This window comes from Oenanthe melanoleuca, chromosome 5 (genome assembly GCF_029582105.1).
Source record: "Oenanthe melanoleuca isolate GR-GAL-2019-014 chromosome 5, OMel1.0, whole genome shotgun sequence".
Classification (NCBI taxonomy): domain Eukaryota; kingdom Metazoa; phylum Chordata; class Aves; order Passeriformes; family Muscicapidae; genus Oenanthe; species Oenanthe melanoleuca.
Window position 1 is genome coordinate 50,361,012 of NC_079339.1, and position 27,300 is coordinate 50,388,311.

Genomic DNA, 27,300 nt, shown 5'->3' on the forward strand with positions numbered 1-27,300 from the left:
ATGATGTGTTCCAGTCGCCCCGGCAACCGCGCACGCGCCGGCCCCGCGCCCCGGCCCGCTGCACGCGGCACGGCGGCGAGGCGCATGCGCAGTGTGCACGGCGTGCCCGCGCCCCGCCCCTGCCGCCAGGTGCGCGCCTAGGTGCGGGAGAGCTGTGGGTGTCGCACCTTCGGATAATCTTTTCTTTTAAGGAAAAGGAAAGACAATCCTAAAGTGAACTGGACGAGAGATACCAGGACTGTAGTCAGGAGAATGGAGCAGTAACTGGGAGAAACGTAGTTTCGGCAGTGCGAGATCGTAACTCATTGGCCACGTACCCAAAAGGAACCCCAGACTCAACTGGAAAAAAGAACTGCGCCTGCGGACTAATTAGCATGAGAAGCGAGATGCTACTAGCAAATAGTTGTTTCAATACTAATTACAGAAAAGTTTTGTAGCCGGTAATCAAGGAATGCTGATGTCCTTGTTTGTTAAAAGGTATAGCAAGCGTAAAGTTTTGATGATCACTGAGCTAGACTTTCGTGGGTTATCACATAGCTCCCTGCTTTGCGCAAACTAGAGTAAACTCCACAAGTACCTCGCCTCGGGACAACAACACGGTGCCGACTGCCCGGAGATGGCGGGGCTGAGCCGCCCGTGAGTGAGGGGTTGAGGAGGGGTGCCCTCGGGACAAAAGATGTGCTCCATAAATCCAGCGGCAGGCCTCGTCTGCAGCCGAGTCCCCCGCGGCTGGAGCAGGGCCCCGGCGGGCTCCGATTCATCCCCGGTGCTGGCCTGATCCCTGGCGGATCCTGCGCGCCACTGCGGAGTGGGAAGAGCAGCCGTACCGCCAGACCGGCATGGAGAAGAGCCCAGGGAATGATCAGGGGCTGTGTTCTACTCACCGAGCTGTCTCCAAACACCTGCGTTTTGGAGAGCTGTATTATTCCCTCCCTGACCCCGCCCCCCGGTGTTTGCCTCTTGCTGAACGGGCATCCTGTGCTTTAAAGTAGGCTCCAAAGGTGAGCAGAAAATTTTTCTTTTCTGTGCAAATGCAGTAAAAATCAAAACACTAGAAAAAGGTGAATTGTTTGTCCGTGCAAACTAAGATCCTAATAGTGCGTTAAACAGAATAGTAGATGCTTTCAAAGAATGTTAATTAAAAATAATTTTAATTAAACGAATCATATCTTAGTAAACTTGAAGAAGTATTAGGCTATTGACTTAAAGGCGGGGTTGTCCCCGATCCCGCTTTATGTTTGTTCTCTACCATTTCTCTATAGGCAGGGAAGAGTTTTCCGATTTACTTTTTGGTATTGCTGAGAAGTTAAGCGTGTTTCCATATGCACGGGCCTGACTCCGGCGCTTCCGGGGACGAGGAGCCCCCTCGCCCAGCCCGTCGCTTTCGCCGCTTCGGCCGAAGGGTGGAACATTGGAACTGGTCAATTTTTATTTGTCCCAGAGGAAGATAGTGAAGCAGGTGGCCGGTTAGCTCAGTTGGTTAGAGCGTGGTGCTAATAACGCCAAGGTCGCGGGTTCGATCCCCGTACGGGCCACAAAGTTACACTTTTTCCTTCTTCATTTTTTCCCTTCTCTGATTTGTCCGAGCGATTCCCACCCACCTCACGGCTGTTCTGCTGAGACGTGATGTGACCTCTGCACAAAGGCACGGCAGCGGGGCGGGGCGGTGTGCGTGTTTGTCTGTCTGTCTGTGCGGGGCTCGCGCACCCCGGGCAGCTGCAGCACGGACCGAGCTTTATTCGCGCTCCTCGGCTGATGGAGCCCGGCTGGCCCCGGCAGGGCGCGGATTTGTGTCTCTGCGCGGGCGGCTGCAGCGTGCTAAGGTGATCCCTTCGGGCTCTTTTCTGCCCTGGGGGTTGCCCTTCCCGTGACACGCGCCCGAAACCCCGCCCGGTGAGAGCGAGTGGCGGAGAGCACATTCACACTACGGGTTCCGTTGGAGGAGACCGCAACTCATCCCCTCCCCGCTAAAGCCGACTTGTCCTAGAGCACATGGCACAGGATTGCGTCCAGACTGTTCTGCGATATCTCCAGCTGAGGGAGACTCCACAATCTCTCTGAGCAACCTGTTCCAGTGCTCGGTAACCTGCACAGTTAAGTTCTTCCGCATGTTCAGGTGCAACTTTCTGTGCAGCAGTTTCTGCCAGTTGTCTCGTTTGTTGGCAGCTCTGAGAAGAGCATGGATCCGTTCTCTTGCCACAAGCCCCTTTAGATATTTATACGCAGACATGAGGTCCCCTCTGAGTTGTCTCTTGTCGAGGATGGAAAGGCGCGACTCCCTCATCCTTTCCTCGTAAAACAAACGCTCCAGTCCCGCAACTATCCCTCACTGCCCATCACTGTACCCGCTCTAGGAGCTCCATGTCCCGCTCGTACTGACACTGGGTACAGACTCAGCGTGAAAAGCGGGGAAACCCAACTCATGGTAACTCCGCTCGCGGGTCCCACCTCCAGCCCCACCCGGGGCCAGGAGCTCCGGGCGCACCTCCGCCGGTTTTTGCCCGCGCGAGCCGCCGTCGGCGCCGGGCGGCCCCGCCCCGGGGGGCGCGGCGGGCGCTGCCGGTGCCCCGCGCATCGCCCGCGCCGCCGACACCGCCGGGGCAGCCGCCGATGCGGCGCCCGCCCGCCCGCGCCTGCCAAGATGGCGGCTCCCGGGGTGGGGGGCGCCGGGGCGCTGCCGCCCCCTCCGCCCGCTGAGGACGAGCCCCCCGGGACCCACGGGACTCTCCCCGGCGCGGTGGCGGGGCGAGAGGAGGGCAGCGGCGCGGAGCTGCTGGCGGTGACGGAGGAGCTGGTGCAGAGCTTGGCCGCCCTAGAAGCCGGCGCGGGGGCGGCAAGCGGCACCGCGCTGTACCTGCGGGCGGACGGGAGCGCGGCAGAGGGCGCGGGGCTGAGCGCCGGCGAGCAGCGGCGGCTGCTGGAGCGGCTGCTGGAGGGCCCGGGGCCGCCCCCGCCACCCCGTCCCGCCGCCGCGCCGCTGGCCCCCGCGGAGCTCCGGCGGGTCATCGAGCAAGTGAGCAAGGCCCAGGAGCAGCAGAAGCCGGCGGCCACCGCCGCGCCCCCGCCGCAGCCCTGCCCCGCGGGCGGCATCATGCAGAACGCCGCCCGGCAGCTGCAGAGCGTGGCCCAGCAGGTCGCCCTGCAGCAGGGCAGGGCCGCGGCGGCCGCCCGCCTCCTCCCGCACAAGGTAACCCCGGGGGCTGGGGGGACAGGGAGGTTGCGCTGCTCCCTTGGCGATGAAAGCCACAGCTCCGGCGGGTTTAATCTTTTCTAGTAATTTTTTTTTTTTTTTTTTTTTTTTATGTTCTCCTCAGTCTCACCTGCCCTCGGGTGTAGACTACCGTCCCGTGGCTGTAAGGCACAGATTTCAGTGTGGTTTAAGAAGATCCGTGTTTGAATGTAGCTAGTAGCTGCCGTGGTCACTATTTCGGTCTGACAACACGTGCAGCCAGGAGCAGCTTAGAAGATCTGTTTCGTAGTGGTTAAGTGGTGATACACAGGGAGTTATTGCATGCCTCTTGCAGACGGCAGTACCTAGGCTTTCAACCCACATTTGGGTGCAGGTTGTGAAATGAATGATTTGAACTGAGGCAGAGAAAATGTGAGGGGGATGAACAGTAACATCTGATTCTGTGAAACATCACCACAAAGTTTTTGTGAACTGAACTCACATTGTAGTATGTCCTGGACTGGGTATTTGGCCTGTGTCATCTAGAAGACTGTAGTTTAACCGTGTGCGGTGTTTGCTGAAGGTTATGAATGTGCCTTGGTGATGGCATTGACTCTGCTATTCCAGACAGGTCTGCTATCAGGAAACAAAGCTGTGACATGGCCTCAGAATAAACTTAACATGCTTTAGTTGAACAGCAGTCACAGCAAAAAATAATGTGCAGGAAAACCCGTAGCTTGAAGGAAGGGAATCTGTGCTTTGATGCACTAAAATGGAAAGCTAATGATGTGCAGCAGTTTCTTCACGCTTTGCTTTAAGGGCATGTCTGTATTATCCCGATAAATATTGTATTTATTTATTAATACTGCATTTGTGTAATTGCAACTCTTGCTTTTTTCCACAAAAGCAGCTGGAAGCCATTTGTGTCCAAGTTCAGCCAGGACAGATGAAGGAAACTGAAGGGCCAATGACATCATTGGCACCAATCCAGTCCAAAACTATAACGCTGAGTCAGCCAGTTGGTAGGAATTCTAGCATACCAGGACTTGGCATTATTAATCCCCAGATAATTAGGATACAGCCTGTTTCAGGAACTGAGCAGCAGCAGCTATTCCTGCATAGTTCTTCTGAGTCTCCGGTTCAGTTGCTTATGCAGAGGCCTTTACCATCTCATGATTCAGTCTCTGTGGACAAGGTTCCCCCATCTAAGATGGTGAATGGACAGAGGGATACTTGTGCTACAGCATCAGCTTCAAGGTCTCCTAATCCTACTGTGGCTGCAGCCATTTCAGCAAGTACACCATGCCTTGAAAAAAAGCAAAAGGATGACAAGTTAAAGAAATCCTTGAAGGTGAAAACTCGTTCTGGACGGATTTCACGCCCCCCCAAATACAAAGCTAAAGATTATAAATTCATTAAAATGGAGGATTTGGCTGATGGTCATCAGTCTGATTCTGATGACTACTCTGAGCTGAGTATAGAAGATGATGAAGAAGGAAAGGTGAAGGGAAAGGATGCATTATTCAGTTCTTCAAATTATAATCTGAAACCCAAAACGTTTAAATGTCAGACTTGTGAAAAATCTTATATAGGAAAAGGAGGATTAGCAAGACATTATAAACTTAATCCAGACCATGGAGAGCTGGAGTCTTCACCTCCAAAAATACCTCTAAATAAGACTAATGGAAGTATCTTTGTGGAAGAGGAATTGATGAGTCCAGCACATTTGGATTCAACTGCTGTCACTTTAAATCACGAAAAAGTACTAGCTACCAGTCTGGAAGAAACTGTTGATTCAAAGTCTGGAGAACAGGTAAAATGTTACTTTGAAAAACTGTCAGTTCTGTGGAAAGTAGAATGGTATTTCTGTAGCTGCACAATCTTGTTCTGCTCAGAAATATCCACTGATAGACTACATTAGGCAAATTTCCTTTTGGAGTTCTTTAAAAATCAAATTGTCTCTTGCAGTGCTGCAGCAATAATACTGTTGCACAGACACATACAAATAAATGTTCACTGAGTGTTCATTTCTTACTGGGTTTCTGACATACAGTTTTCACCTTGTCTGCGTAAATGAAATTCTTTTCTGCATTTGGATAAGAACACTGTTGTTCAGTTACAGCCTTTAGCATGACAGCAACACATCATCTGCTCTCTCATTTTCTGTTGCTGAAATAATGTCATCACAGAAAAATCTCTTATTTGGAACACAGCAGTGAACTGCAGCTTTTCCTAGAGCAGGTTTTCAGAGTGAGGCTTTGAAACGCTGCACACGAAACACTGGTGAAATCTGAGTCTCTGGGGTGGAAGCTGCCTCAGCTGCAAATTTTTTCCTATGATGTTCTAAGCTGGTCACTTCAAAGAAAAGTTTCTCTTTTAATATTGAAATGACTCTTAACATTTTGCAGCAAGAGCTGATGTAGCTGCTGGCTAGGAAAAAGTACTTGTTTAGATGTAGGGGTGTCAGATTTATTACTTGTCTTTGTAATTGCAAAGTTGTTCTCAGGAAGTGAAAATTTACAGCTTAAGGTGCCAGTGCAGCAAACAAACCTTCCCTCATCATCTACACTCAGTTATCATCTCTGGATAAAGAGAATTACAGAATACCTAAGTCTGAATTATTGTAGTTGTTTGATACAGACTGGAAGCCAATCAAGATCCCCATGCTCAACCCCTAGTCCTGTGTCAAATTTAGAACTAATTTAGTAATTTAATCCCTGGATAGAACTGACATAAATTTGCCATTTAATAGAGCTTTCCTAATCAGTAGTATAGTAGGGAGTTACTGAATGTTGGGATGTAGATGTACAGATTATGCAAAGAAGCTTGATGCACCTCAGTAGTATTATAAACTCATTTCTTGAAAGATGTGGAACATTCTTAGAAATTCTAGCTTGGAAGGGAAGATGTTTAAGTAAGAAGTCACTGCTTTGAATAGTTAACAGTTTTGCACTGAAATTATAACTTAAATATATAAAAGGTACTTTGACTTTCTGTGTGATCTTATAACAGAAGCTGCTTCCTAGCTGTGTTCCTAGAGAAGACAGGATTTTGAAATGTGGTAACTGGGCAGTACATTTTGATATTTAATTACTGGGCTTGTCACTGTTCATGATGTCAGAGTTCTTGTCTTTCTTATAAAGTCTTCATAGTTTGACGTGGTTACAACAAAACACAAATTATTCTTTGAATATGTTTTATTGCTAATTAAGTTTTATTTCTACAATCTCTTTATCTAAAGAGGATATATTTTACTTCAAAAATATTAAATGTATTTAACCCACTTAAAATACCTCTCTCATTATGTTTAATTTTTTTATTTTGTATGACATCTTGTGGTTCAAAAATGTTAACTTTGCAAATAATGGCATATATGTGATGCAAAAGTAGAAGTGTTAATAATGTGTTGGATTTATTCCACAATTTTCTCTGCAAATTATGCTTGTATCCAGCTTTGCATTTCTTCAGTAAGCTATTTATTGTTTGCATAGATGGCAAATTTAATTCTAAAATGGTCATCCTCAAAACTGTGTAAAATGGTGAATAAATACCTTTTCTTTTAATTAAGGCTTCAGAATCTGAGGAAAGCAGACACTTGCTGGCAGAACAACCAAATGAAACCAGTTCAGGACACCAGGGACCTGTAGCACCAAAAGGACTTGGAAGACCCAGACGACCAAAGAGACGTGGTCGACCCAGGATGGGTGGAAGATCCAGGTGTTCTGGAAGGATTAGCAGACCTGGTCAGTCCCCTTCAAAGTCACTTAGTAGTGTGTCAGCAGAACACAATGTATTCAGAAGAAAAGCTAGGTTAAAAGAGGTATGGTTCTCTTCTGCAATTACTTCTCAAGTACTTTCCTCTGCCCTATTTCCCTCCCTCTTTTTTAAAATCACTTATTTTCAATGAATAGTTTTTTAAAAAGTTTTTTTTTTTTTTACATAAGACTTAGAAGCTTTAGATGGCTTCTAAGAAGAAAACACTAAATTATCTTTTAAGTAAAAAGTACTCCCAACAGAACACTGGAGAAACAGAAAATGGGAATTCAGTTTGGAAAGGGATTTTTGACATGTAGATATAGTCTTGTTACACTTTTTCTGGATAAGGAAAGGTATTAGCTACTACTGCATATCTCCTCCAATACAGTGAAAGAAATAATAATAAAAAAACCAAAACAAACCCACAAAAAAGGTCTTGGGGGAGGATAGAATGGGGATTAAAATCCAGGTAACACAACTTGTTCTTTGTTTTCTGTGTGTTATAGATCCTTTATGGCTACTAAACTACTGACTTTGCTGTTCTTTCTATGAATTGCCAACATTTGTGGGACTGAGTTTTGTCTGTACATGAGTAGTAACTATTCTGAGGTTTTGCAACTTACCCCATTATGGAGTTAGTTTGCATCTATTCTTAAAGCTGCCTAAACATACAGCATATCTTTCAAGAAAAAGTAGTGATATTTTATGTTCTGAAAATGGGGTGCATAATATGTGGGCTGCTTTTTCCTAATAATCTCATTCTGGATTTTGACAGCTAATACAACAATGTGATAATGAAGACTTAATGGAGCTGGCTCTCCCACGTCTTACAAAGCTTGTTACAGTGTATGAATTTCTGTTGATGAAGGTGAGTTTTTACATAAGAATATTAAATTATTTTAGGGATACATCCATTAGTATACATTAAAAAATTCCTTTAGAGACATAATTGAATTTCCTAAATTAATATCATGCAGCATGTAGATTTTCCACACATCACTTCAGTCTTACATGGGCAAAACTCAAAGCCTTTCTTTTTGCTGCCTGGCTCAGTGATATTTTGAATATTCCATAGTCTTTTGACTTGAATGTTTTCTATTTTAAAATGTTGAACAGCACAAAAATGACTGATCTTAATTTAATCTTTTTTTAAAGTATAGGGTGGGAGAAACAAGTCCTTTTTTATCCCTGTCTTATTCCTAGGTGGAAAAAGGACATCCAGCCAAAGCTTACTTTCCAGATGTGTATAGGGAATTTGAAGATTTGCATAACATGGTAAAGAAAATGGCTTATGATCACCTCAGTAATTCTGATTCTGTGAATTGCCAACAGCCTGTTGAAATTAAAGATGCTAAGGTAATAAAACACTGTGTTTGGAACTATGATTGGTTTGTTTGTTTGCTTTATTTTAGATGCCTTGCATTTTTAATTTTCTCTGGTAAGCTTTCTTGTGCAGGTAAATTCATTTGAAAACAATATGATTTTTAATTAGCAAAAATAGACATTATTGTGAAAAATCCAACAATTTACCAAGAAGAAAAATAAATCCATAATAAAACTACAATTCTAGTTTATTTCAGTGGATACAACTAGGAAGATAAAAACCAATTCTAGCAGTGCTGATACCTGCCTTTCATACCTGGGATAGTGTGAGGCTGCATGATACTGCAAGGTTTATTTAGCATTAACCACTAGTAAAAGTACATCCTGATGTTTGATCAGGAAGGGAGGGCCATCTATATTTAAAATGAGTGACCTTGATTTAAAGAGGTAAGTAATTTCATTGCCAAATGAGGGCAATCTGAATGCATCTATGCAGTTCAGTCACACTAGCAAACATGAAACGTAGTAACTACATTAATAAAATTGCAAACTATTATTTCAGTGACTCCAGATTCATTGTTTATGGAGCTCTATCTGGAAAGACAGATGGAACCTCTTTCTTGCTTCTCTTCTGTGTTCATGTGCATTCTTAATTTAGAATGACACTCTTTAAAAAAGAAGAACAGGACCAAAACAAACCCCAAAACAACCTAGCCTTGAGAAGCTGGATAGTAGCACACCTATGTAAGGATGAAGCACAGGAATGGAACGTGAGGAGGGGGGAAAATCCTTAACTATGCAGAGATACTCTAAACAGGAAATGTTTAAATGTTTTTTATATGATGGAGAGCCTCAATAATCTTTATTAAACACTCCTCTGAGTAACTGTCCCTGGATTCTATATATAACCATAATTCTTTCAAGTTTGCCTTAACAGTCACCTTCAGATGAAGGTCATGTGTCAGTGTGAAGGCTAGGAGAAAACATGGGAGTCTAGATACTTGCATTGAACTGAGGTGATTGTCAGGCTTGACATGATTTAGTTCTAGCTCAGTTTTAAGAAAACTAATCTGTATTTCAGCATTTATGTACTCAGATTGAGAGGCTAACTTTCACTTTTTTCCTTTTATGTGTTTTTGAAGGTTGCTGAATCTCTAGGAATCACAGAAATACTCAGTGGAGAACAGAAGATGCAAGGTGCAGGCTCTTATTCACAATGTGTAATTAAAATGGTTAGTGAGCAAGTGCCTGTGGACATACTGGGACAAAAACGGTTAGCTGAGGTATGGAACACCTTTGTGAAAATTAACAGTGAAACTTGGACAAATTAAAACTTTTAAAAATGCATAATTATTCCTTACAAAATCATGCTGGTATTATCTGAGGCCTGCTAAAATAAGGCTTTTGTGGTGTTCAGAACTACTGAAAGGACTCTGCTGTAGTATCATAGCACGGCATATGAACTAGCACACTAAGTATGTGCTTTGGGAAGACACTTGGTAGCATTCAGGACAGAGTATCACAGGTCTTTGATACAGGGACAAAAGAACTTCTTTGAGGTGCTGATAACTGGGGGCTCCACAGATTGCAGATTGTGTTAGAGGAAATGGGCTAACCTACAGCAGGTTCAGACATTGGAGAAGTGATTGCTGTGCTAATTGGTGGTGGATAGAGAGGCATGAAAACAGTGTCTTTCTTTCTGACAAGTCAGTCGATGAGCTTCAGTCTGTTTATAACTGTAGCAGAGAGCTGTGTTCCACTCCCTTGGAGTTTTGGTGAAGTGTGAGGGCTGTATTTAAATCCTTACCTCTTAGGAAGACCTTTAGTGTAAATCCTGTTTTCAAGGATCATCAGTTCACTGCCATGATGTTCCTACAGTTATCTTTTTCCAAGATTGTCAAGTGTTACAGGGGCAGCAGTTAATAATCTCTTGTATTGACAGAGCTCAGGGGAAGAACTGTTGCCACCAGCCAAAAGGACCAAGTTAGAAGATGTAACAGAGAATGTGAACAATGCTTATGCCAGTCAAGATGAAGTGAAAGAAAAGAGTGGGAATTTGTGTACACTGTTTGAAAAAGATGGTAACCTCTTCAGATTTTCCAGTTCTGTTCTGTTCATGGAGGAGCTGAACAAATCTTTGTTCTTCAAGCTACTGTGGTTTTTGTCTTACAGTTTCATTTCTTAACTTGCTTCCCAGGTCCTTCAAAAGCAGCTGTTTAACTGGAAAGACCTCATGAGGAGGGAAAAATTACAGATGATACAGACAGTAGTAGCTCAATCCTGGATGCATGATAATCAGTTATTGATACTACTTATGAGCATAGTACTGTCCTCTGCTGTGTGCTTCCTGTCTGTCCTGTCCCTCTGGATGCATGACATTGTGTCAGCTGTGGGAGAGCAGAGGAAGAGGAAGCAGAGTGCATGTCCTTCCTCTTGGCCCCAGGCAGCTACAATAGCAGAATTACCAGAGCTTTGTGGAACTTGGGGAAAAGGGAGAGCTGGTGTAGGCTGTCCTGTATCCATCATTGGAATACATCTTGTATTGGAATTGAGGCACCGTTTTGCACCACAGGTGCACAGGTGGTTGCCTTTCTTCTTATTCCTTCATGTTTCATCCTTCTGCCCCTCAGGTTAGCAGGGTAACAGTGAAAGGAAAGTAAATCTCTATCAGTAAATGTCTATCAGTACCATCCACTTTGTAAATACCTTGTTTTGGTCTTGCTGTAAGTGGCTTTGCTTTTGCCCTTTGCATGTCTTTCAGTCAGTGGTTATTTTTGTTTCCCTCTGTTAGCTTTTGTTTCTCTGAAAGGCTCTCTGCATGACCATGCTTACTTCTTGCTGCACTATGATTTTCTTTTGGGCTATGAGTTTTCAAAATTATGCTTTGCTTGTACCTGCTAGTAGGGTGTTTGCTAGTCTACAGTGCAAAATGTTAAAAATAGTTCTCTCTGCAGTGTTAGGTCTCCTTTTTTGTACAGTGGTATCTTTCATAACAAAAAAATGTCCAAAACTAAACCAACTTACTTGTTCCTTTTGACCTTTAATAATAAAGACTGACAGCTCATACTACTGAAGCTTAGTAGTTATTGTTCAACTGCTTTCAGGTTTGGGACCCTGGTCAGGTCCAGGTCAAGTAACTGCTAGAACAAAAGTGCTCTTGGGGCTCTTAGCACAGCTAATTAATATGTTGTAACCTGTTGACATGTCTGAGTCTAGGATGAGCTTGATTAGGAATAGAAATTTAAACAGAAATTTAAATGCTTCCATCAACTTACTGAAAGTGATGAGGATAAACAGCTGTGCCTGTTTGTGCCTGGTAGTCTTTCTCTTTTAATGTTACTGGCTGCATGACAGATGGAAAAAAATCGAGCTTGCCTTTCAGCCCAGGGTGTTTACAGGATTAACAGAAAAATGCTGCCTCTTAATATAAGATCTCTTAATGTAGAAATACTTGATAAAATATTTTTATTCAAAAATTCCTTAAATATTTTTATATATATAGTGATATATTTATAGTGACTTTTTCATTGGGAAGTTCTGTGAAACTCCTGTAAGGTGTTTTAGGTTTGCTAATTTGGGGGAAGCAAAGCAGGGAAGTAGTCTAGCTTTTCCTCCAAAATAATGAAAAATAATTTTTTGGCGTGCAATGTTACACTGCCCAACAAAATAATACTTCTTTCCTCTTTTCAGGTTTTAATCCATTAAATGGAGAAATCCTGCTTTCAGAAGATAGGCATATCACTTGCTGTACAACTGGAAGTACATTACAGACAGCAGAGGAACATAATTCACTTGCTGATTCAGGAGTTAGACTTGATGGTGAAAATTCAGGTACCTCCTCCCAAACTGTGGAAATGAGGATAGAGTATCCCCAGCCTGTGAGCATGCAGGGACCAGATGTGGCAGGTGAAGCTTCTCTGCTGCACACTGAAGTCGTGCTGCCTGTCAGAACCAGCTCAGCTGGGCTGGTTCAGGCACACTTTGTGAGCGGGAGTGCGGCGGGGGGACCGGCAGCTCCTGATCTCCACAGCTCTGTGTCAGAGCAGGCACTGGCCAGGCAGAGCACTGGCCCACCAACAAGTGAAGAAAATGCTCACAGTCCAAAATATCATGAACTGCAGGAAGAAACCCCTAATTTTGCAATTAAAGAACGTTCTGAGCAACTCCATAATGCTGATGTGAGTGATGAGATACAGGAACTTGAAAAAGCTTTTTCAACACATGTTGTGCCAATAAACTACCCCCACAGTGCTCAGGCTGAGTCGCACCAGAATGCTGTCCAGGGAGCCTCCCTGTCCGCTCACGGGAACCAGGAAAATGCTTTCAAAAACCAGAGTGAATATTCTTGTGGGACAGAGGAAGCACAAGAGCTGGCAAATACAGTTACTGTAGATGAAACTGTAGCTTTTGAGATTTCTGATGAGAGCCATGATTTTTTGTCTCAGGGACACGAACAGATTTTTATTCAGACTTCAGATGGGCTTATCTTGTCTCATCCAGACACTGTTTTGTCTCAGGCAGAAGGCATCGTTATTGTGACTGATTCCAATGGTACTACAATGCACATCCGCACACCCGAAGGGATACCTTTGGAAACAGTGGAAGCACTACTGGCAATGGAAGCAGCTGGCCAAAGTGAAGATATTTTGCTCTCACAAAGTGAATTGGAGCCATAAATTAAAAAGACTTATAAGCTTTCTTCTGGAAAAGACTGATTATAAAATGTATATTTTTCTAATGTGAATACTGAGATAATTGAAATTTAAGTTATTTGTAAACTGTTTCTACGCCCCGTACTTTTTATAACTTATGTTTATATAATCTAGCAGCGTTGCAACCAAAAATTCTAGAATTAACATTGTTCTATTTGCTTTATATGTTGGGGATGGGTGGAAAGTGAAAATCTTGTCAATCCTAAAACTTGCACTGTTCCCTTTTGTTACATAATTCCTTTTCTCTCCAGCAATCTCAAAATGCAGTATGTTGTACTGCTGTTCAGCAATGATGTGCTGTGTACTGGCAAGCTGTATATGGGTAAAATAAAAGCTATATTAAAAATGTGCATTTTCTGTGCCACTGAGATTACTAAACACTGTTATTGTGCTTTTTTTAAAGCTATTTTGAATATTCATTAGCATCTAGACTCGATGCACATCAATCTGCCTGGGAAAATGGGCAGGTTTAAGTATATCCACACTTGTGCATTCTGGGAACAATATGACAGTCTAGCTGATCCTTACTGAAATAAGCATTTACTGAGGAGACAAAAATAGCCTCAAGCAAGATCTGATTTGTACTGAACAGTTGGAAATGTGTTTAAGTTGCTTGTCTAATGTTCAGCCACACCTTTAAAAATTGCAGCTATGTAGACATAAATGGACAGGTGGATAAGTAGTGATCTAATTTTCCTTAACAAGGTACCAAATTATTTTTTCTTTAGTCTGTCAAGGCCTATTTTTGTTAGACTGGTCTTACACTCTTTTTTCCCTTTCAGATGATGCATCCATTATCAGTTCTACCCTTTGACCTTCCCAGTAACTCCACGCTACCTCGTACTGTTTAATCATAATACAAAGGGACTGTTGCTCTAGGCAGGGAGAAAACTTGGCAAATTACTTGAATTTTTGTCATGCTTCCAAATATAATCCTTGGATCAGATTATATTTTTGTGGAGGCCTCCTACCATCATCTTGTCCAAGGCACCATCTTTTCTTTCAAGAAGTTTAACAGGTGAAAAAGAACAGCATTAAATGAGCAGACATTACTGAAAAGTGGTAACATATCCTTAAAATGTGTGTGTCACCTCATTACTGAAAAGATGCAACTACTGGGACAATTGGACAAATCTACCAAGGACAGGAGAGTTGTTCTTAAATTGAGTATGAACACTGATTTATTTTCACTATATTGTAACTGAAGAAAAAACACTAAAATCTAATCTACACAGAAGACAATTTACAGATTAAATAAACTGCTCTGCTATGTCCCTTTAAACATAGTTGGGTTAGGCTTTTTTGTTTGGTGTTTTTTTTTTCCTGGTTGCATAAGTAGAAGATGAATTTGATTACCCAAAATGTTGCCTTTTATGAGTAGTTTTGGAAGATACTGTCCATTAATGAGTTATTGAGTTACTATTTGTTTGGGTTTTTTTCCCTCTTTTTTAGGAGATTGTAATTGCCAGAGGATACAGATCTACCTTGTAAGTGAAGGTAGCATACAAAGCAAAGTTCTGCTGGTCTTTCAAAGTCTTTGATTGCAGTGAGCAATTTTTTATGATACTCTTTTGTACTGACTGTCTAATAATTATATTTGAGGGCTACAAATATAACAATCAACTGCTTAGAGTCAGAATGACAAAACATCTCTGCAATGATTTTGCAGTAATCTTCCAATGCCCAACAACAGACAATAAGCAAGAGGGTCTTGAATGTGAAAACCTCTTCCTGAAGAGCTTTTGTCCTCTTAGGAAATGAGAACAAACCACAATTTCCACCTGTGCAAAAAATGAAAACTTGCTTCAATTTTGTCTTCCCTATCAATTTGCCCATGCTGGGAAATACAATACACCTACTCTCATCTTATAAGAACAATTCTATATGTGAACCAATCTTTTCTCCCTGGAAAATATTTTTGAAGTACTGAGATGTTTCCATAGTGACACAGGTCTGGCCCAACTCAGATGAATTAAGGTGGCTGTTAAACTAAGTGGAACACTTCCACTGAAAAAATAACAAAACCCAACAAAGCTGTTCCTAACTTTACTCTCCTTTATCTACAGCAGAATTTCTTTTTAGATACTGGAACTTGTGGGCTAAGAATAGAACTCTTATTGGCTGCCAGAAACAACCTCATTGTTCAACAGAGCAACATTTCAGGAAAACTTTCCAATACATGTCTCTCTTCTGTTACTGGAGGAAACTGATGTATTTCCCTTACTAAGCCTATAAGGTTTCAGCTTGGGGCTAATTAGGTAAGTGACCCTGCTTTTCCATCAATACAGAGGGAGGGACAACCTTCAAACCAAAACCACCTGACATCAGCAACAGTAACCCAAGGAAAAACTCACTGAGCTCTATTACAAGGAGCAAACAAGACATGATACAGCCTTGACTTTAGCAGGTTTTATTTTATTCAACAGATGTTTTCATGAAACATCTCTTAAAAAAACAAAAAAAGTTGTTAATTAAAAGGGAAAAGACCTTATTGTATAATGACTGTAGAATGCTGAATTGTACTAAAACTTCCCCAGGTGCTGGTTCAGGCTTGGATCACTCTTTGAGGGTGATGTACCCAACAATGCCAGAATCAAAACCAAACCAGAATTTACACTATTGTCTGCAACAGAATTTCAAAATCACATACCAAACTATGTGGATCCTTTTGGATTCTTTTTTTTTTATGGTTTCCTTTCCTCCACTTAAAAAGTAAGTACAAAAATATTTGCCCTGTTATTTCATGCAAAAAAAAAAAAAATACCCCTTGATGACAGATCAGGAAGTTTTCTTTTTTTCTATGGCAAAAGGGACCGTGTAGGTATTTTAGGCTGTCCAGACTTGGGAAGAAGTAACATTTTTTGCTGTAGCTTCTACATGCATCGAGTCCCCCAGACCAAGCAGTGCTTGCTTACCTCTTTCTGACTACAGATGATTTAGCTTCCTACCTGTAGCCTCTGTATTGCCCTTAAAATAAATAAAAACAACCAAAACTAGATTGTCCCATGCAGAAAAAGAGTATCAGCTGAGACAAAGTAGGGAATATGAATAGAGAAAAATATTCTTAATAAGTTTTACAAAAAATCATCTTATTTGGTAAGCCCTGCAATATGTCAATTCAGTTTCATAAAAGCATCACTAGAAGTCAGCCATCTAACCTCTGGAATTCTAGCACTGCCTGTGTCCTGTTTCCAGCAGCATGGCTTCAAGCAGCAGCATGCTGCTGTTCTCAATGTAAGGCTGGTACAACCACGAGGATAAATACACCATCATCAGATCCTGATCAGCAGAATGAGCAATGTCTTGTACAATTGTTTGCTTGAGTTGTAGCTCCTTCTTGTACATTTCAGACAGCTTCAGAGAAACCTCATCTGTAATGGATTGAAAAACCAAGCACATTGACCAGAACATTTCAGTAATTCTCTAAAAGCTAAATTATACTTGTAATATGTGAATCATAAAAAAACCTACCTTACATAAGCTATTCCCCAAATTTAGCCATCTTTTTTTCTACAGCATTAATGATGTTTTTACATTAGAATATAAAATGCTAAACAATTCCTCAGCTTTGGGTTATATTTTACACACTGCTAATTTTGACATGAGTCCGCTTTTAATTACAGAACAAGCAGTGGTATTGGTTCTCAGGACCCACTGTAAATTTATCAATTACAGCTATTTCTCAAATAATTGAAATTTGATTTTAGAATTTGGTAATGCTATCCTGCAACACAAGCTTCACATTTTAGAGTCACTTAAGCATGCCCTCATGCTGTGATGCACTTCAGCAATGCATGATCACCAATGAGTAATCTCAATGGTGAAAAACAACAGTAAAAAAACCCCAACAGACCAAAACTGAAGCATTTATTGTAAAAACTGTTACCATTTATGTTAGTAAAACAGGTAAGGGGGTCAAAATGTATCTGTAATCTTTCATTGTTTGAGTTCCTAAAAAATAACCACACAAAGTATTTTTAAAGATATACTGATCTTGTGCTTCTAACTTAGCCTGAACTATCACTGCCTTCAGAAGGATTTAGTCTTTCATGGAGTAGACAGCATCATTAAATGATTCAGTCACAATGAGTGTTTTGACAGCAGTTGTCTTTGTCTTTCTTATTCTTTTAAGCTGGCAGAAACGAATACATAAGATTCCTGCTAAACTGTGGTAGTGAATTAAGAAGCAGAGCTTCATAGAGGTATGATTTTCACTTCACAAAGAAGGCTGTTGGTTTGCATGCAATCAGGCTTCTCTTGAATTCAGACAGTTTTAAAACTGGGGTAATACCAGTTGGGAGGTAGTACCTTTTGCCATCAAGTGAATGCAAAAAGAATTAATATTCTTTACTTGTCTTGATTGACACTGACATCAGAGATATTTTTCTTTGGCTGCTTGAGAATTAACTGAGGTATAGCTTGCTCTTTGCATTCAAGGATTTAATTTCAGTGTCAAATAACAAGTCAAGTAGTTAAGCCTGCAGCTTAACATCAGCAAGTTGCAAATACATCTCTGCCTGCAGAGGATGTGGCTGTTGCAGCTTGGACACTGTAAGCTGCTGACAAATTTAGTTCTATGCTGTAATTGTTGCATGTCAGACAATGCTTGGCAGTCATCAGCAGTAACCCAAAACCAAGTGGTGCATTCATGTGTTTATTGATTAGTCAATTGTAAAGAAGACAGCACTCTCTCCCTCTCAGGCAAGACATCCAGATAAGAGGGTTTATTTTTCCATCATAAATCAGATGATGCTGATGACAGAATGTAATTAGCTAAGATAATCAATATTTTACTTACAGAAGTATGATGTGGGCCATGTATGGAAGAAGGGTGCTGTGCAATTCCCAGCTCCGTGGTGGAATGTTTCTAAGTCACAGATTGCTTTAGTAGTTGAAGTAAGCTTTTCCATTTTCAGTTGTATTTTTGTCTGAAAATGATGAATATGGAACGTTAATGAATATCTCAGGAACATTAGGCTACTATAATCTTAAGCATTTTATTTACAACCCACTATTTATGAAGGCTATTTAATACTAACATTTCCAACTCACATTTTTTAACTACAAACAGGAATCAAAACTGGAATCTATATAAAGACTTAATATGAGACACCCTGAAATTTTCAACACTGCAGATATGACTCTGTTTTAGACATTCTTTTATTTTCCACATGTAGAAAAATACTAAAGCCCTCTCATTTTTTCACCTCCCTAGTTTTTCCAACAGCAATTTTGCACCAGTGAAAAACATCACACCAGTACAGCACAAGCCCTATAGCACAAGATATTTTCTTACATTACCATATCAAGATGTCTTTAATTGCAAAAGATCAGCAGCAGGTGAGAAAAGCAGCTCAAGCTACTACTGACAATATATCTAGGCTGATCTAACAGCCTGCTTCAAAAAAATAGGTCATTCCATCCACTTCCTTCATGTTCATCTGACTTTGTGCATTTGGGTATGAAAATGTACACCAAAATGAAGCTTGCAAGCAGTATCAAGCAGCTAAACCACAGATACACCTATGAAACTCTAAACTCCCAGGGAATGAAAAATAAATTAGGTCATAGTACCTATGTTTAGTATCCAATCTAACTCTGGCTGCTAGGACTCCTGTTACTCAGGTAGAGTAAAAACTTTGATCAATGCATTTGTAGTCTGAATATGGAAGTATATCAGGAAAAAAAAAAAAGAAAAAGAAAATCCCCAAACATTTTCCCCACAGAACAAAATCTGAGGGAACTCTAGTGAGTTTCCTGCTTTTTCTAAATACTGCAGGACTATATCCTGTCTATATAAAAAACCAGATCTATCACGCTTTTAATGGGCCTACACTTTGGCAAAAGGCTGTAAAAGTTACTTTTTATAAGAATTTTAAATTACAGTATCTGGCAGAAAAAAATGTTTGCTTCCTGTCAAACTGACAGCTGACATTAGTTCCTAGCAAGGTATCCAGAAAAAAGGTGGGTTACATAATAATTATCTTACTCCACTCTCCAAAGAAGGAGATTTGCACAGCAAATACAGGTAGGCAGGCAGGCTAAAAATATGCATGCATTATGTCTGATCAAAGACAGCTGGAAGGATATGATGGCAGGTAAAGCACTGCTTTATGCTTTGCTGTTTCTTTTGTTCTAAACAGAGGGAATATTCAGGATGAGAAACAGAAAACAGTTGCAACTTTGGAATGCATTCTTTGTTTTCCAATTTGTTTCCAGATCACTTTATAAAGTGGAGAGTAGAACTATAAGCTGACAGAAGATGAAAGGCCAACTTTCAAATTTACCAATCAATCAAACAAATGGTGCAGTCTGGATTTATATTCATTTAGATTTGAAGCCAAAGAACTATGAATGAAAATCCCTATTTTCTGTCTACAATAAATACTTCAGGACATTTCCTTGTTATTCGAGCACACTTGGAATTGATTCATATTGACTATATCTGAAAAATTAGTTTACCATATGCTTTAAAGTCTCAAGTAATTCTGCACAGCAATTGTCCAGCTCTTCATTGTACTTTGGGGTTGGCTTTTCAAGTTCTGTGGCATTGTTATCACATGCTATCTCCAGTTTGTTGTCTTGAAATCTAAAACAGAAACATAAGGCAATGTAAACCACTTCATATAGGTTTACTCAAGCAGTGCAGATTTAAAATCCCTGTGGTCTGACCCTACAAAATCTCTCACTCACAGGCTGTCCATGAGAAGTCCTACACAAAAATAGCACAAAGCATAGATGGCCATGTGAGCAAATGGAATTAATACCATAATCTTCAGAGAAAAACAGAACTATTCTACCTTAGAATATGTCCTTGAAAAAACATTTGCAGCTGTTAAGATAACACTTTTTCCCTCTTTACCTTGGCCCTGTGCTGGAGCTTGTTCTCTCCTCATCAACAAGGTATGTCCAAGCTTCAGCTGCTCTGCAGGACAATCTGGTGCCTCACCACAAACTCCCCTTTGTGCAAATTTAAGCTAAAACATTATCTGTGATCCCAGAGCAGCCAATGTACAGACACCTGCCCTGTCTGGCAGACTTTCCCACACCAGCTGTAAACTTAGACCAGAGAGAGAGTTGCTAAAGAGGAAAAGCAACATCTGGCACCATTACAGTAAAATATTCCTCAGCCTGTACCTGTCAGAACCCTGTCAGACAAACCCTGTTCAGCTGTCAGGACTCTGCAGAAGCTGTTCAAAGCCTTGTTAGTTAAAGTTTTTCATTATAGCATGAAAATAAAAGCTCTACCAAAGCAGTTTTTTTTTTTTTTAAAGTTTTTCTGTGTTTTTTGTTCTGTTTTTCATTTTTTTAATGGTGATTGTGGTGTGGTATTTTTGTTGGTTCTTTGTTGGTTTTGTTTTAAATCATCATTGTTAAAACTTTATTCTTTCTTAAAATCTTCTGAACTTTTGACTTGAGTTTTTTTACACCTCACTGTAAAATATGCAAGAGAATAAAGCAACTCACATGGGCTGAATCTATAGAATCAGATTTTAATTTGATACATTATATAAGTATTTAAAATATGTTATGTTTGACTAGTAAAATACACATTTCACATTTCTTGCAAATATCATTATTCTATGAGACATTATTTGAATAATGAATTTTATGTAACCAAAAAATGTAATTGCTGAGTTTGATCTAAGAACTAGCTTATCCACTGTGACATGTTTTTTCCCATCTCCCAAAAGAACTTTCTAGTGAAGAAAGCAGATTAATCTCTCAATAAAAGCAATCTTTATGCTATCTTTATTCATGTGTATTAGCATACTTACTGCTCACTGATTCTCATGTTGACTATTTTGTTTGCTGTAGTAAATCCATTATCATTCAGTCTCTCCCATTTCATCATTAAATTATGCCAGTCTGCTGCATTATCTTTAATTTTTCTTGCACTGACAGATAAAACAGGCCTTCTTGGAGTACTATCAGGAGGGCTTTTTGCTGTATGAGAAAATAAAGATATTGAAGCCATTTAAAGCATACAGAAATAAATCAGTGTCCAGCAGCAATCTGTGTGAAGGATTTCCTCGCTTTACTGGTAAATATTGATTAAAGTAAAATGGAATTTACATTAACTGTCTTTGGTCATGAAATCTAATTCTTCATCTGTTGCTATTTGCAAGAAAACCACATTATTAAACAAATGCAAGCACATTCTGAGATGTGAAGTTGCAGCACGGACAGCAGTGGCTTTGTAGTGCTGGCAGATTTAGCAGTCGTGTGACACCAAATGACAATCAGATGCCAATGCAGTGCATGACAGACAGAAATCTCAGCAGCAGTTACTGTGCATGCATGCAGTGCTCATGCCATGAATGTCAGAATTAATTCACAGCAACATGAGAGCTGCAAGAGTTTGGGGAGAGGCTGGGTCCTGCTGAAGTGGTGGGTGCTTTACTGCTGAGCACAAAGCCCTCATCCACGGTGTCTCCTTGGAGGGCAGAGAGCTGCAAGAACCCGCTGCACGTTCTCTGATCACACAAAGCAGCCCCATGCTTACACCTCAGGCTCTGCCCTGGCAGCCAAAGCAGGGCTCAAAGACAAGCCAAACGCCCTGCCTTAATGTTTGCTGGCTTTAACTTTTGTCCACAGAGATGCCTGAAAAGAGTTCATCACATCCTAAGATGTAAAGTCCACACACCATCGTAACATGGGTCAGGTTGGGAAGGGACACGGTGGGTGGCTGGTCTAACCTTCCTGCTCAAGCAGGGCCGTCCCAGAGCACACGGCACAGGATTGCACCCAGACGGCTCTCGGGTATCTCCACGGAAGGAGATCCACAGCCTCTCTGGCTCATCTGTTTCAGGGCTCGGTCACTGCACAGTAACCAACTTCTTCCTCGTGTTCAGGTGGATCTTCCTGTACATCACGCTCTGCCCGTTGCCTCTAATCCGGCTGGTTGGCACCACCGAGAAGATCCTGGCTCAATTCTCTTGACACCCACCCTTTAGATATTTATACAGAGAACTGGTAAAACACATGGGAGGGTCCCGCTCCATCCGGGGCACGAGCGCGGTGCCGGACACGGCGCACGCCGGGGTGTGACAGTATCAGCCCAGAGGGCTGGCAGAGCAGCACGGACACGCTAAACCTCGTTAGTTTGCTGAGACAACGCCAGGACCCCGCCTCTGGCTGCGCCCCCGCTCGCTCCCTCCGGCTCCCCCGTCACTCACCCGCCATGGCGACCCCGCCGCCCCGCGGAAGTGCGCTCACGTCCGGCCCCGCCCAGCCCGGCCCCCGAGCGGCGCAGGCACCGGGGCCGCCGCCGCTCCGCCGCCTCGGGGCTCGCTGACGCTGCTCCCCGCCGCCCTCCCTGAGCCGCCGCCCGCGCCCCGGAGCGGTGAGTGCAGCCGCGGAGCCGGGGGGACCCTCAGGGCCGGCCCGGTCCCGCTCCCCTCTCCGGGCGGGGCCTGCTGCGGGCGGCGCTCCCGGGGCGCGGGCAGCGCTCGGTGAGGGGTGAGGGCTCCGGCGGGGCTCGGCCGCTGTTCATCGCCCTCCCCTTGCCGAGGCTCTGGGTCTGGGTGGTAAATCCGGCGTAAGCCGAGGTAAACCGGCGGGAAGGAGAGGCAGCCCGTGTGTGTCCGGCCGGGAGCCACTGGCTCTGCCCTTCTCTGTCAGGGGCTGCAGCCACCCAGGGGCGAGAAGGCATCTCTGGTGAAGGAGCGGTTTGAAACACCTGAGTATGTGTCAATAGAGTATATTTAAGAAATACATTTGAGGAAGGGAGATTAAAACGGGGGGGGGGGGAATGGCTAAAAAGTGAAAGAAGGGCAGGTTTATGTTAGATAGTAGGAGTAAATTCTTCTCTGTGATAGCTGAAACCGGTTGCCCAGAGAAGCTGTGGATACTCCATCCTTCATGGCGAGCTTCGATGGGGCTTTGAGCAACCTGGTCTAGTGGAAGGTGATTCTACCCATGGCAGGAGGCTTGGAACTGGATGGTCTTTAGGGTCTCTTCCAACCCAAATCGTTCTAGGATTCTGTGAATGTTTCATAAGGTGTCACAAGACCATCAGCATGATACAGCTGAGTTTTCCCATATCTGTAAGGATATGAAGTGACTGTAGATTCCCCTTTGCTACCCTTTTCACCTCTTTCCTCTAGAATGTTTTGTTTTGTAATTTATTTTTATTATGTCACAGAGAAGAAAAAAAACAAACATTTGAGCAAAAATTGCAACATTTCATGAATTGTGTAAAGCCAAGTGTGCTTTAATCAGGTAACCATGAGCTGTGTGCCAGCTGGCTATTTGCCTGTGTGCAGGACACATGGAAGCAGAGCTCCTTTGGTGGGGTGTGTGTTTGTGTTCTCTGCTCTGCTTGGCAGCATTCTGCTGTGAAGAGCTCTGGAGATGGGACAGTGGGGTAGCCTGCTCTGGGGCTGAATGTGTGAGAAGTATTAGAAAAGAAAACTGCTTTCCTTTTTAGTTGGCAGGATCTAACTAAGAACAGAGACTGTTGTGTTTAGCTGTGGTCATATGGAAGTTTGTGCTCTGAAAGAACTTAAATGTAAGTTTTAGTGTCAATGATTTAAAAAAAAAACGGAGCTGTTGTCTTGCTAGTACAAACAGAACCCTTGGGCTCAGAGAAATGCAGTGGCAGCTTTAGTTTTCTGCAGTCTATCTGTGGCATATCCTGGCACTGAACCTTTAGCCACTGCCTGCCTGCTGAGCCATAGGATTATCTCTCATTTTAGTTGCCCCTATTAGGCAGCATTGAGCCTTACTCCTGTTTCTAAGACCAGAAAAACATTTTAAAAGCTACTTTTCAAAGCATGGCCTTGAATGCAGTGTTGAAGAGCTTGTGAGGTCTGAGAGTTAAGAAGGAAGGACTCTGGTGATTGTTTTTGATGTGGTATTTTTTTTCACTTTATCTCTGCTGCAGGACAGCTGCTTAGCACAAGCTGATTTGCCCTATACAGCTGTTATGTACTTCAGAATAACTGTGGCTGACACAGACTGAACACATGCATCCAGTTCCAAAATCTGCGTGAGAAAATAGATTATATCCACTCTTTGCCTTTATTTAATGAGGTAGGAAAAACAGATAACAATTAATCCTAAAGCTGTTACAGACTACATGTGATACACAACTGTCATTAGAGGGATATTAAAGATTTTAGGCTCAAAAGCAGAGAATTGTGGCATTTGTGCAGATGTTTTGAATGTATGGGAAATCTTCTAGTTCCTTATACATTTGGTTAGTGTAGATAAAATTACTTAATTAGTAGTATTTTAAATAAAAATACGGGTTTGAGTTTTTACTTATATGTTTTTGCACAAGCAATATTTTGTTAGTCTGTAAACCACTCAAGATGAAACTTATGTTTTTGACATTGTGTACAATGTAAAGAAATTATGGTTCATGTAATTTTTTTCTTTTTTTTTAATTGTACAGGGTGAATGGATTATAGCGAATAATTTTTATTTTTTTTTACTACTTTGCCATCAGAGATTGTATATAAATTTTACAGAGAGTAAAAACCCTTACCTAACAGCAGAGTTTTTAAATTTATCTTCATATATGACAAGAAATAATTCCTCTCATGTTTTTTTGTGGGTGGGAAGAAAAAAAGCAAATCAAACTTTCCTTTTCTTTTTTTAAAAGTTAAATGTAAACTTCCAAAATATGCATCAGGTAGTAGATAGGAGTATTGTAGAGGAAAAAGAAAAAGTCTTTTTCTGGATAATACAAATTTGCACATTTCCATACCTGGTAATCAGTTACTCTGTTTTTAATGGTTTAGTTGAGCTGGAAGAATAAGTGATGGAAACTAAGAAAGAGGATGAATTCTGAGGGCTTGGAAGGTCCTCTGGTAACTGAGGAGTGTGAGATGGTTCCAGCTACAAGAGCAGCTTTGAATACTGACAGATGTAAATTGCAAGAGTCACAAAGGGAACCTAAAAACCAAAATATGTGAAATCCATGAGGCAGTAGCTGGGTAGAAGTAGTGGTAGAAGTTGAGGTTAGACAGAGGAAGATTAGTAAATGTGACTCAGGACAAAGACTGGATTTTATTTTATTAGAGAAAAGAAAAAAACAGAGATATTAAACTAGAGCAGCATATATTTTTTTTCTAATTTAGTTGATACACACTGCAATCAATTTATAAAGCTGCTAAACAAAAAACATTTTCCATCCTTAGAGAATTAAAATCTAGGCACAATAGGACATATCATGAATTGCAGTAGGAGTGCTTCACAGAGTAATTGTGAGCATTTAGAAGCATTTCTAACTTCAACTGTCAGATTTCTGTTTTTTATTTCTCTAAGGAAGTTCTAACTCTGTTGAAGCAAAAAAATAAATAAATAAAATCTTAACCATAAAAAACTTTCCTGTCGACAGATACCCAAAATTCTTGTCTTATAAAACTTCAAGACTCTATACCATTCTGTTAATCAGACTTGCTCATGGCAAAATAAAATTCGAGAAGTGAAAGCTTCTCTTCCTTTCCATGTTTCTAAGTCACCCATGAGGAGAAGCAGCAGCTACTGCTGCAAAATGTTCTTGTCAAGGCTGTAGAGATGAGAAAAATTACTGGATTTAATTAAATTTTTTTATATTTTTGCATTCCTCATGATCAGCTTTTTCTGAAGGTGACAGTATGTTATTACTGTGATGAGCTCTGACTACGTTGTTTTTCTTGGAGAAGGCAAACAGACTCTTTATTTCTGTTGTTCTTAGATATTTTCTCCTAAGTATATTTACAGTATTGCTCAAAAGCATGAAAATATTTTCTTATCCTTAAAAGGAAACCTGGACATATGGTCCTTTTTTCCTGTTTGCTACTTATCTTTCTAAATTCAGTTGCTACATGGATATTTTCCTGTCTGTCAAAATAGGAGTTCTTTAGTTTTTACTATCCTCTTTCTTCCCACATTATTCAAATTTTTTGTTTGTTATTTGAATGTGTAGCAGATGTAGCTCTAGCTGCATTTTTCTTGGGTTGTGGGACATTAAGGAGTGGAGCACAAATGCTAGTCTGTTGCTTTGGTTTTACAGCACTGACAGTGAATGTCTCATGTTCTTGGGCACTGGTTGGACTGAGGGTAGAGGCTGCAGAAAGATGAAGAAATACATCACATGGATTGTTCAGTGTCAGAGTCCTTATGGTTTTTTTCACTAGGCAGATGAAAAGAAACACTGCATTTCAACTCAACTTTGACAAGTTTACAGATGCAAGAAAATGTGGTTATCCCATATTTAGTGGTTACCATCATCCTTATATGTTAGCTGAACTTAAGGAATACACTTCTTGGTAAGAAAGTTTCTTCTAAGAATAGGTTACATTCACTACAGGAGTTCAACTTGATTTTTCTTCATGCAAAGGGTTTTTTCTTCTTTTTTGCTAAATTGTGGCTGTTAACCTTTTGCTCTCTCCACACAAGTTAATGGCATGTCTTTTGCTTTTGTCTTTCAGATTTCCTTATGTGGTCATGTAGATGTGTTTATTTCAGCCTTGAAATTGCTGATGCAAATCCTTGCTATGGCATCTGTGGCCTCACCAGTTATATTTAAGGAGTTTTGTCCCTTGTATTATCTCCTCAATGCCATTCCTACAAAGATCCAGAAAGGCTTTCGCTCTATTGTGGTTTACCTCACAGCACTTGATACCAATGGAGACTACATTGCTGTGGGGAGCAGCATTGGGATGCTTTATCTCTACTGCAGACATTTAAACCAGATGAAAAAATACAATTTTGAGGTAAATACTAACTTTTACTGTTGTCTCTTCTGATGAAGGTGAGTTGCTCAGAATTGAGCTTTCTGTTGGTGTCTCATTAACTTGAGTTCTTTTATTATTTGTTTAAACAGGGGAGGTGTGAATCTATAACTTTTGTGAAGCTGTTGAGTTGTTTTGATGATCTGGTTGCTGTTGGTACAGCCTCAGGTCGGGTTGCAGTTTTCCAGCTTGTGTCTTCGTTACCTGGAAGGAACAAACAGGTAAATATTTTCATTTGCCTAAATCTCTGTGAGGTCTTGTATGGCCAGTTCTAGTAGAGTGTTACTGTGATTCTTTGTAAGGGTGAAACCCAGCCAGTCTTGCCTGATGAAATAGCTGTGAATATGTTTTAGGCTTCATATGTTAAGCTTATAAAACAATAATATTAAAGCATGCTTTGCATTACAAAAGATGTATTTAATCAAATACGTTTCTGAGAGATTTCTCATGTAATAATTGGCTGATCTCTTTGGTGGAGGGGAATTTGGATTGTTATGAGGTTTTTGCGCTAAAGAAACGTTAGAAGGACCTACACTTTTGTACTTGATCTCCGGTTAAACCAGTTAGGAGTCACTGAATAGGCTTTGTGCATCCATTTTCTCTTCAGCTCATT

The 27,300-nt window shown here is 41.4% G+C and overlaps 3 protein-coding genes and 1 non-coding gene across 11 annotated transcripts in view; 3 read left to right on the plus strand and 1 right to left on the minus strand.

Annotated features, from left to right (window-relative positions):
- Positions 1-1,461: 1,461 nt before the first annotated feature.
- TRNAI-AAU (transfer RNA isoleucine (anticodon AAU)) lies at positions 1,462-1,535 on the plus strand. Its single transcript has one exon. It is a non-coding gene; the product is annotated as a tRNA-Ile (tRNA).
- Positions 1,536-2,533: 998 nt separating this feature from the next.
- ZNF839 (zinc finger protein 839) lies at positions 2,534-13,310 on the plus strand. 2 transcript variants are annotated; one of them, XM_056493565.1, is made up of 8 exons: positions 2,534-3,187; positions 4,077-4,982; positions 6,738-6,989; positions 7,701-7,793; positions 8,129-8,281; positions 9,391-9,531; positions 10,191-10,329; positions 11,939-13,310. In XM_056493565.1, exons 1-8 carry the CDS (start codon positions 2,642-2,644, stop codon positions 12,922-12,924), a joined length of 3,216 nt encoding a protein of 1,071 aa, XP_056349540.1. In that variant the 5' UTR covers positions 2,534-2,641; the 3' UTR covers positions 12,925-13,310. The 2 variants fall into 2 exon arrangements, with proteins under 2 accessions (XP_056349540.1, XP_056349541.1); XM_056493566.1 differs by having other exon boundaries at positions 4,080-4,982.
- A 2,044-nt stretch (positions 13,311-15,354) lies between these two features.
- CINP (cyclin dependent kinase 2 interacting protein) lies at positions 15,355-22,214 on the minus strand. Of its 2 annotated transcripts, none has more exons than XM_056493567.1 (5): positions 22,140-22,214; positions 20,739-20,907; positions 19,423-19,549; positions 17,759-17,888; positions 15,355-16,331 (listed from the first exon to the last, which is right to left on the minus strand). In XM_056493567.1, exons 1-5 carry the CDS (start codon positions 22,144-22,146, stop codon positions 16,129-16,131), a joined length of 636 nt encoding a protein of 211 aa, XP_056349542.1. In that variant the 5' UTR covers positions 22,147-22,214; the 3' UTR covers positions 15,355-16,128. The 2 variants fall into 2 exon arrangements, with proteins under 2 accessions (XP_056349542.1, XP_056349543.1); XM_056493568.1 differs by lacking the exon at positions 22,140-22,214 and adding an exon at positions 21,660-21,678.
- TECPR2 (tectonin beta-propeller repeat containing 2) overlaps positions 22,172-27,300 on the plus strand; it is a 41,609-nt gene continuing 36,480 nt past the window's right edge. Inside the window, exons 1-4 of one of the 6 annotated variants that reach the window (XM_056493562.1) lie at positions 22,172-22,306; positions 23,849-23,997; positions 26,385-26,669; positions 26,780-26,908. In XM_056493562.1, coding sequence (XP_056349537.1) covers positions 26,436-26,669; positions 26,780-26,908 — 363 coding nt within the window. In that variant the 5' untranslated portion in view covers positions 22,172-22,306; positions 23,849-23,997; positions 26,385-26,435. Of the gene's footprint in view, positions 22,307-22,328; positions 22,647-23,848; positions 23,998-26,384; positions 26,670-26,779; positions 26,909-27,300 lie in introns of those variants that run through there. The other 5 variants (XM_056493558.1, XM_056493560.1, XM_056493561.1 and 2 more) reach the window with 5 other exon arrangements.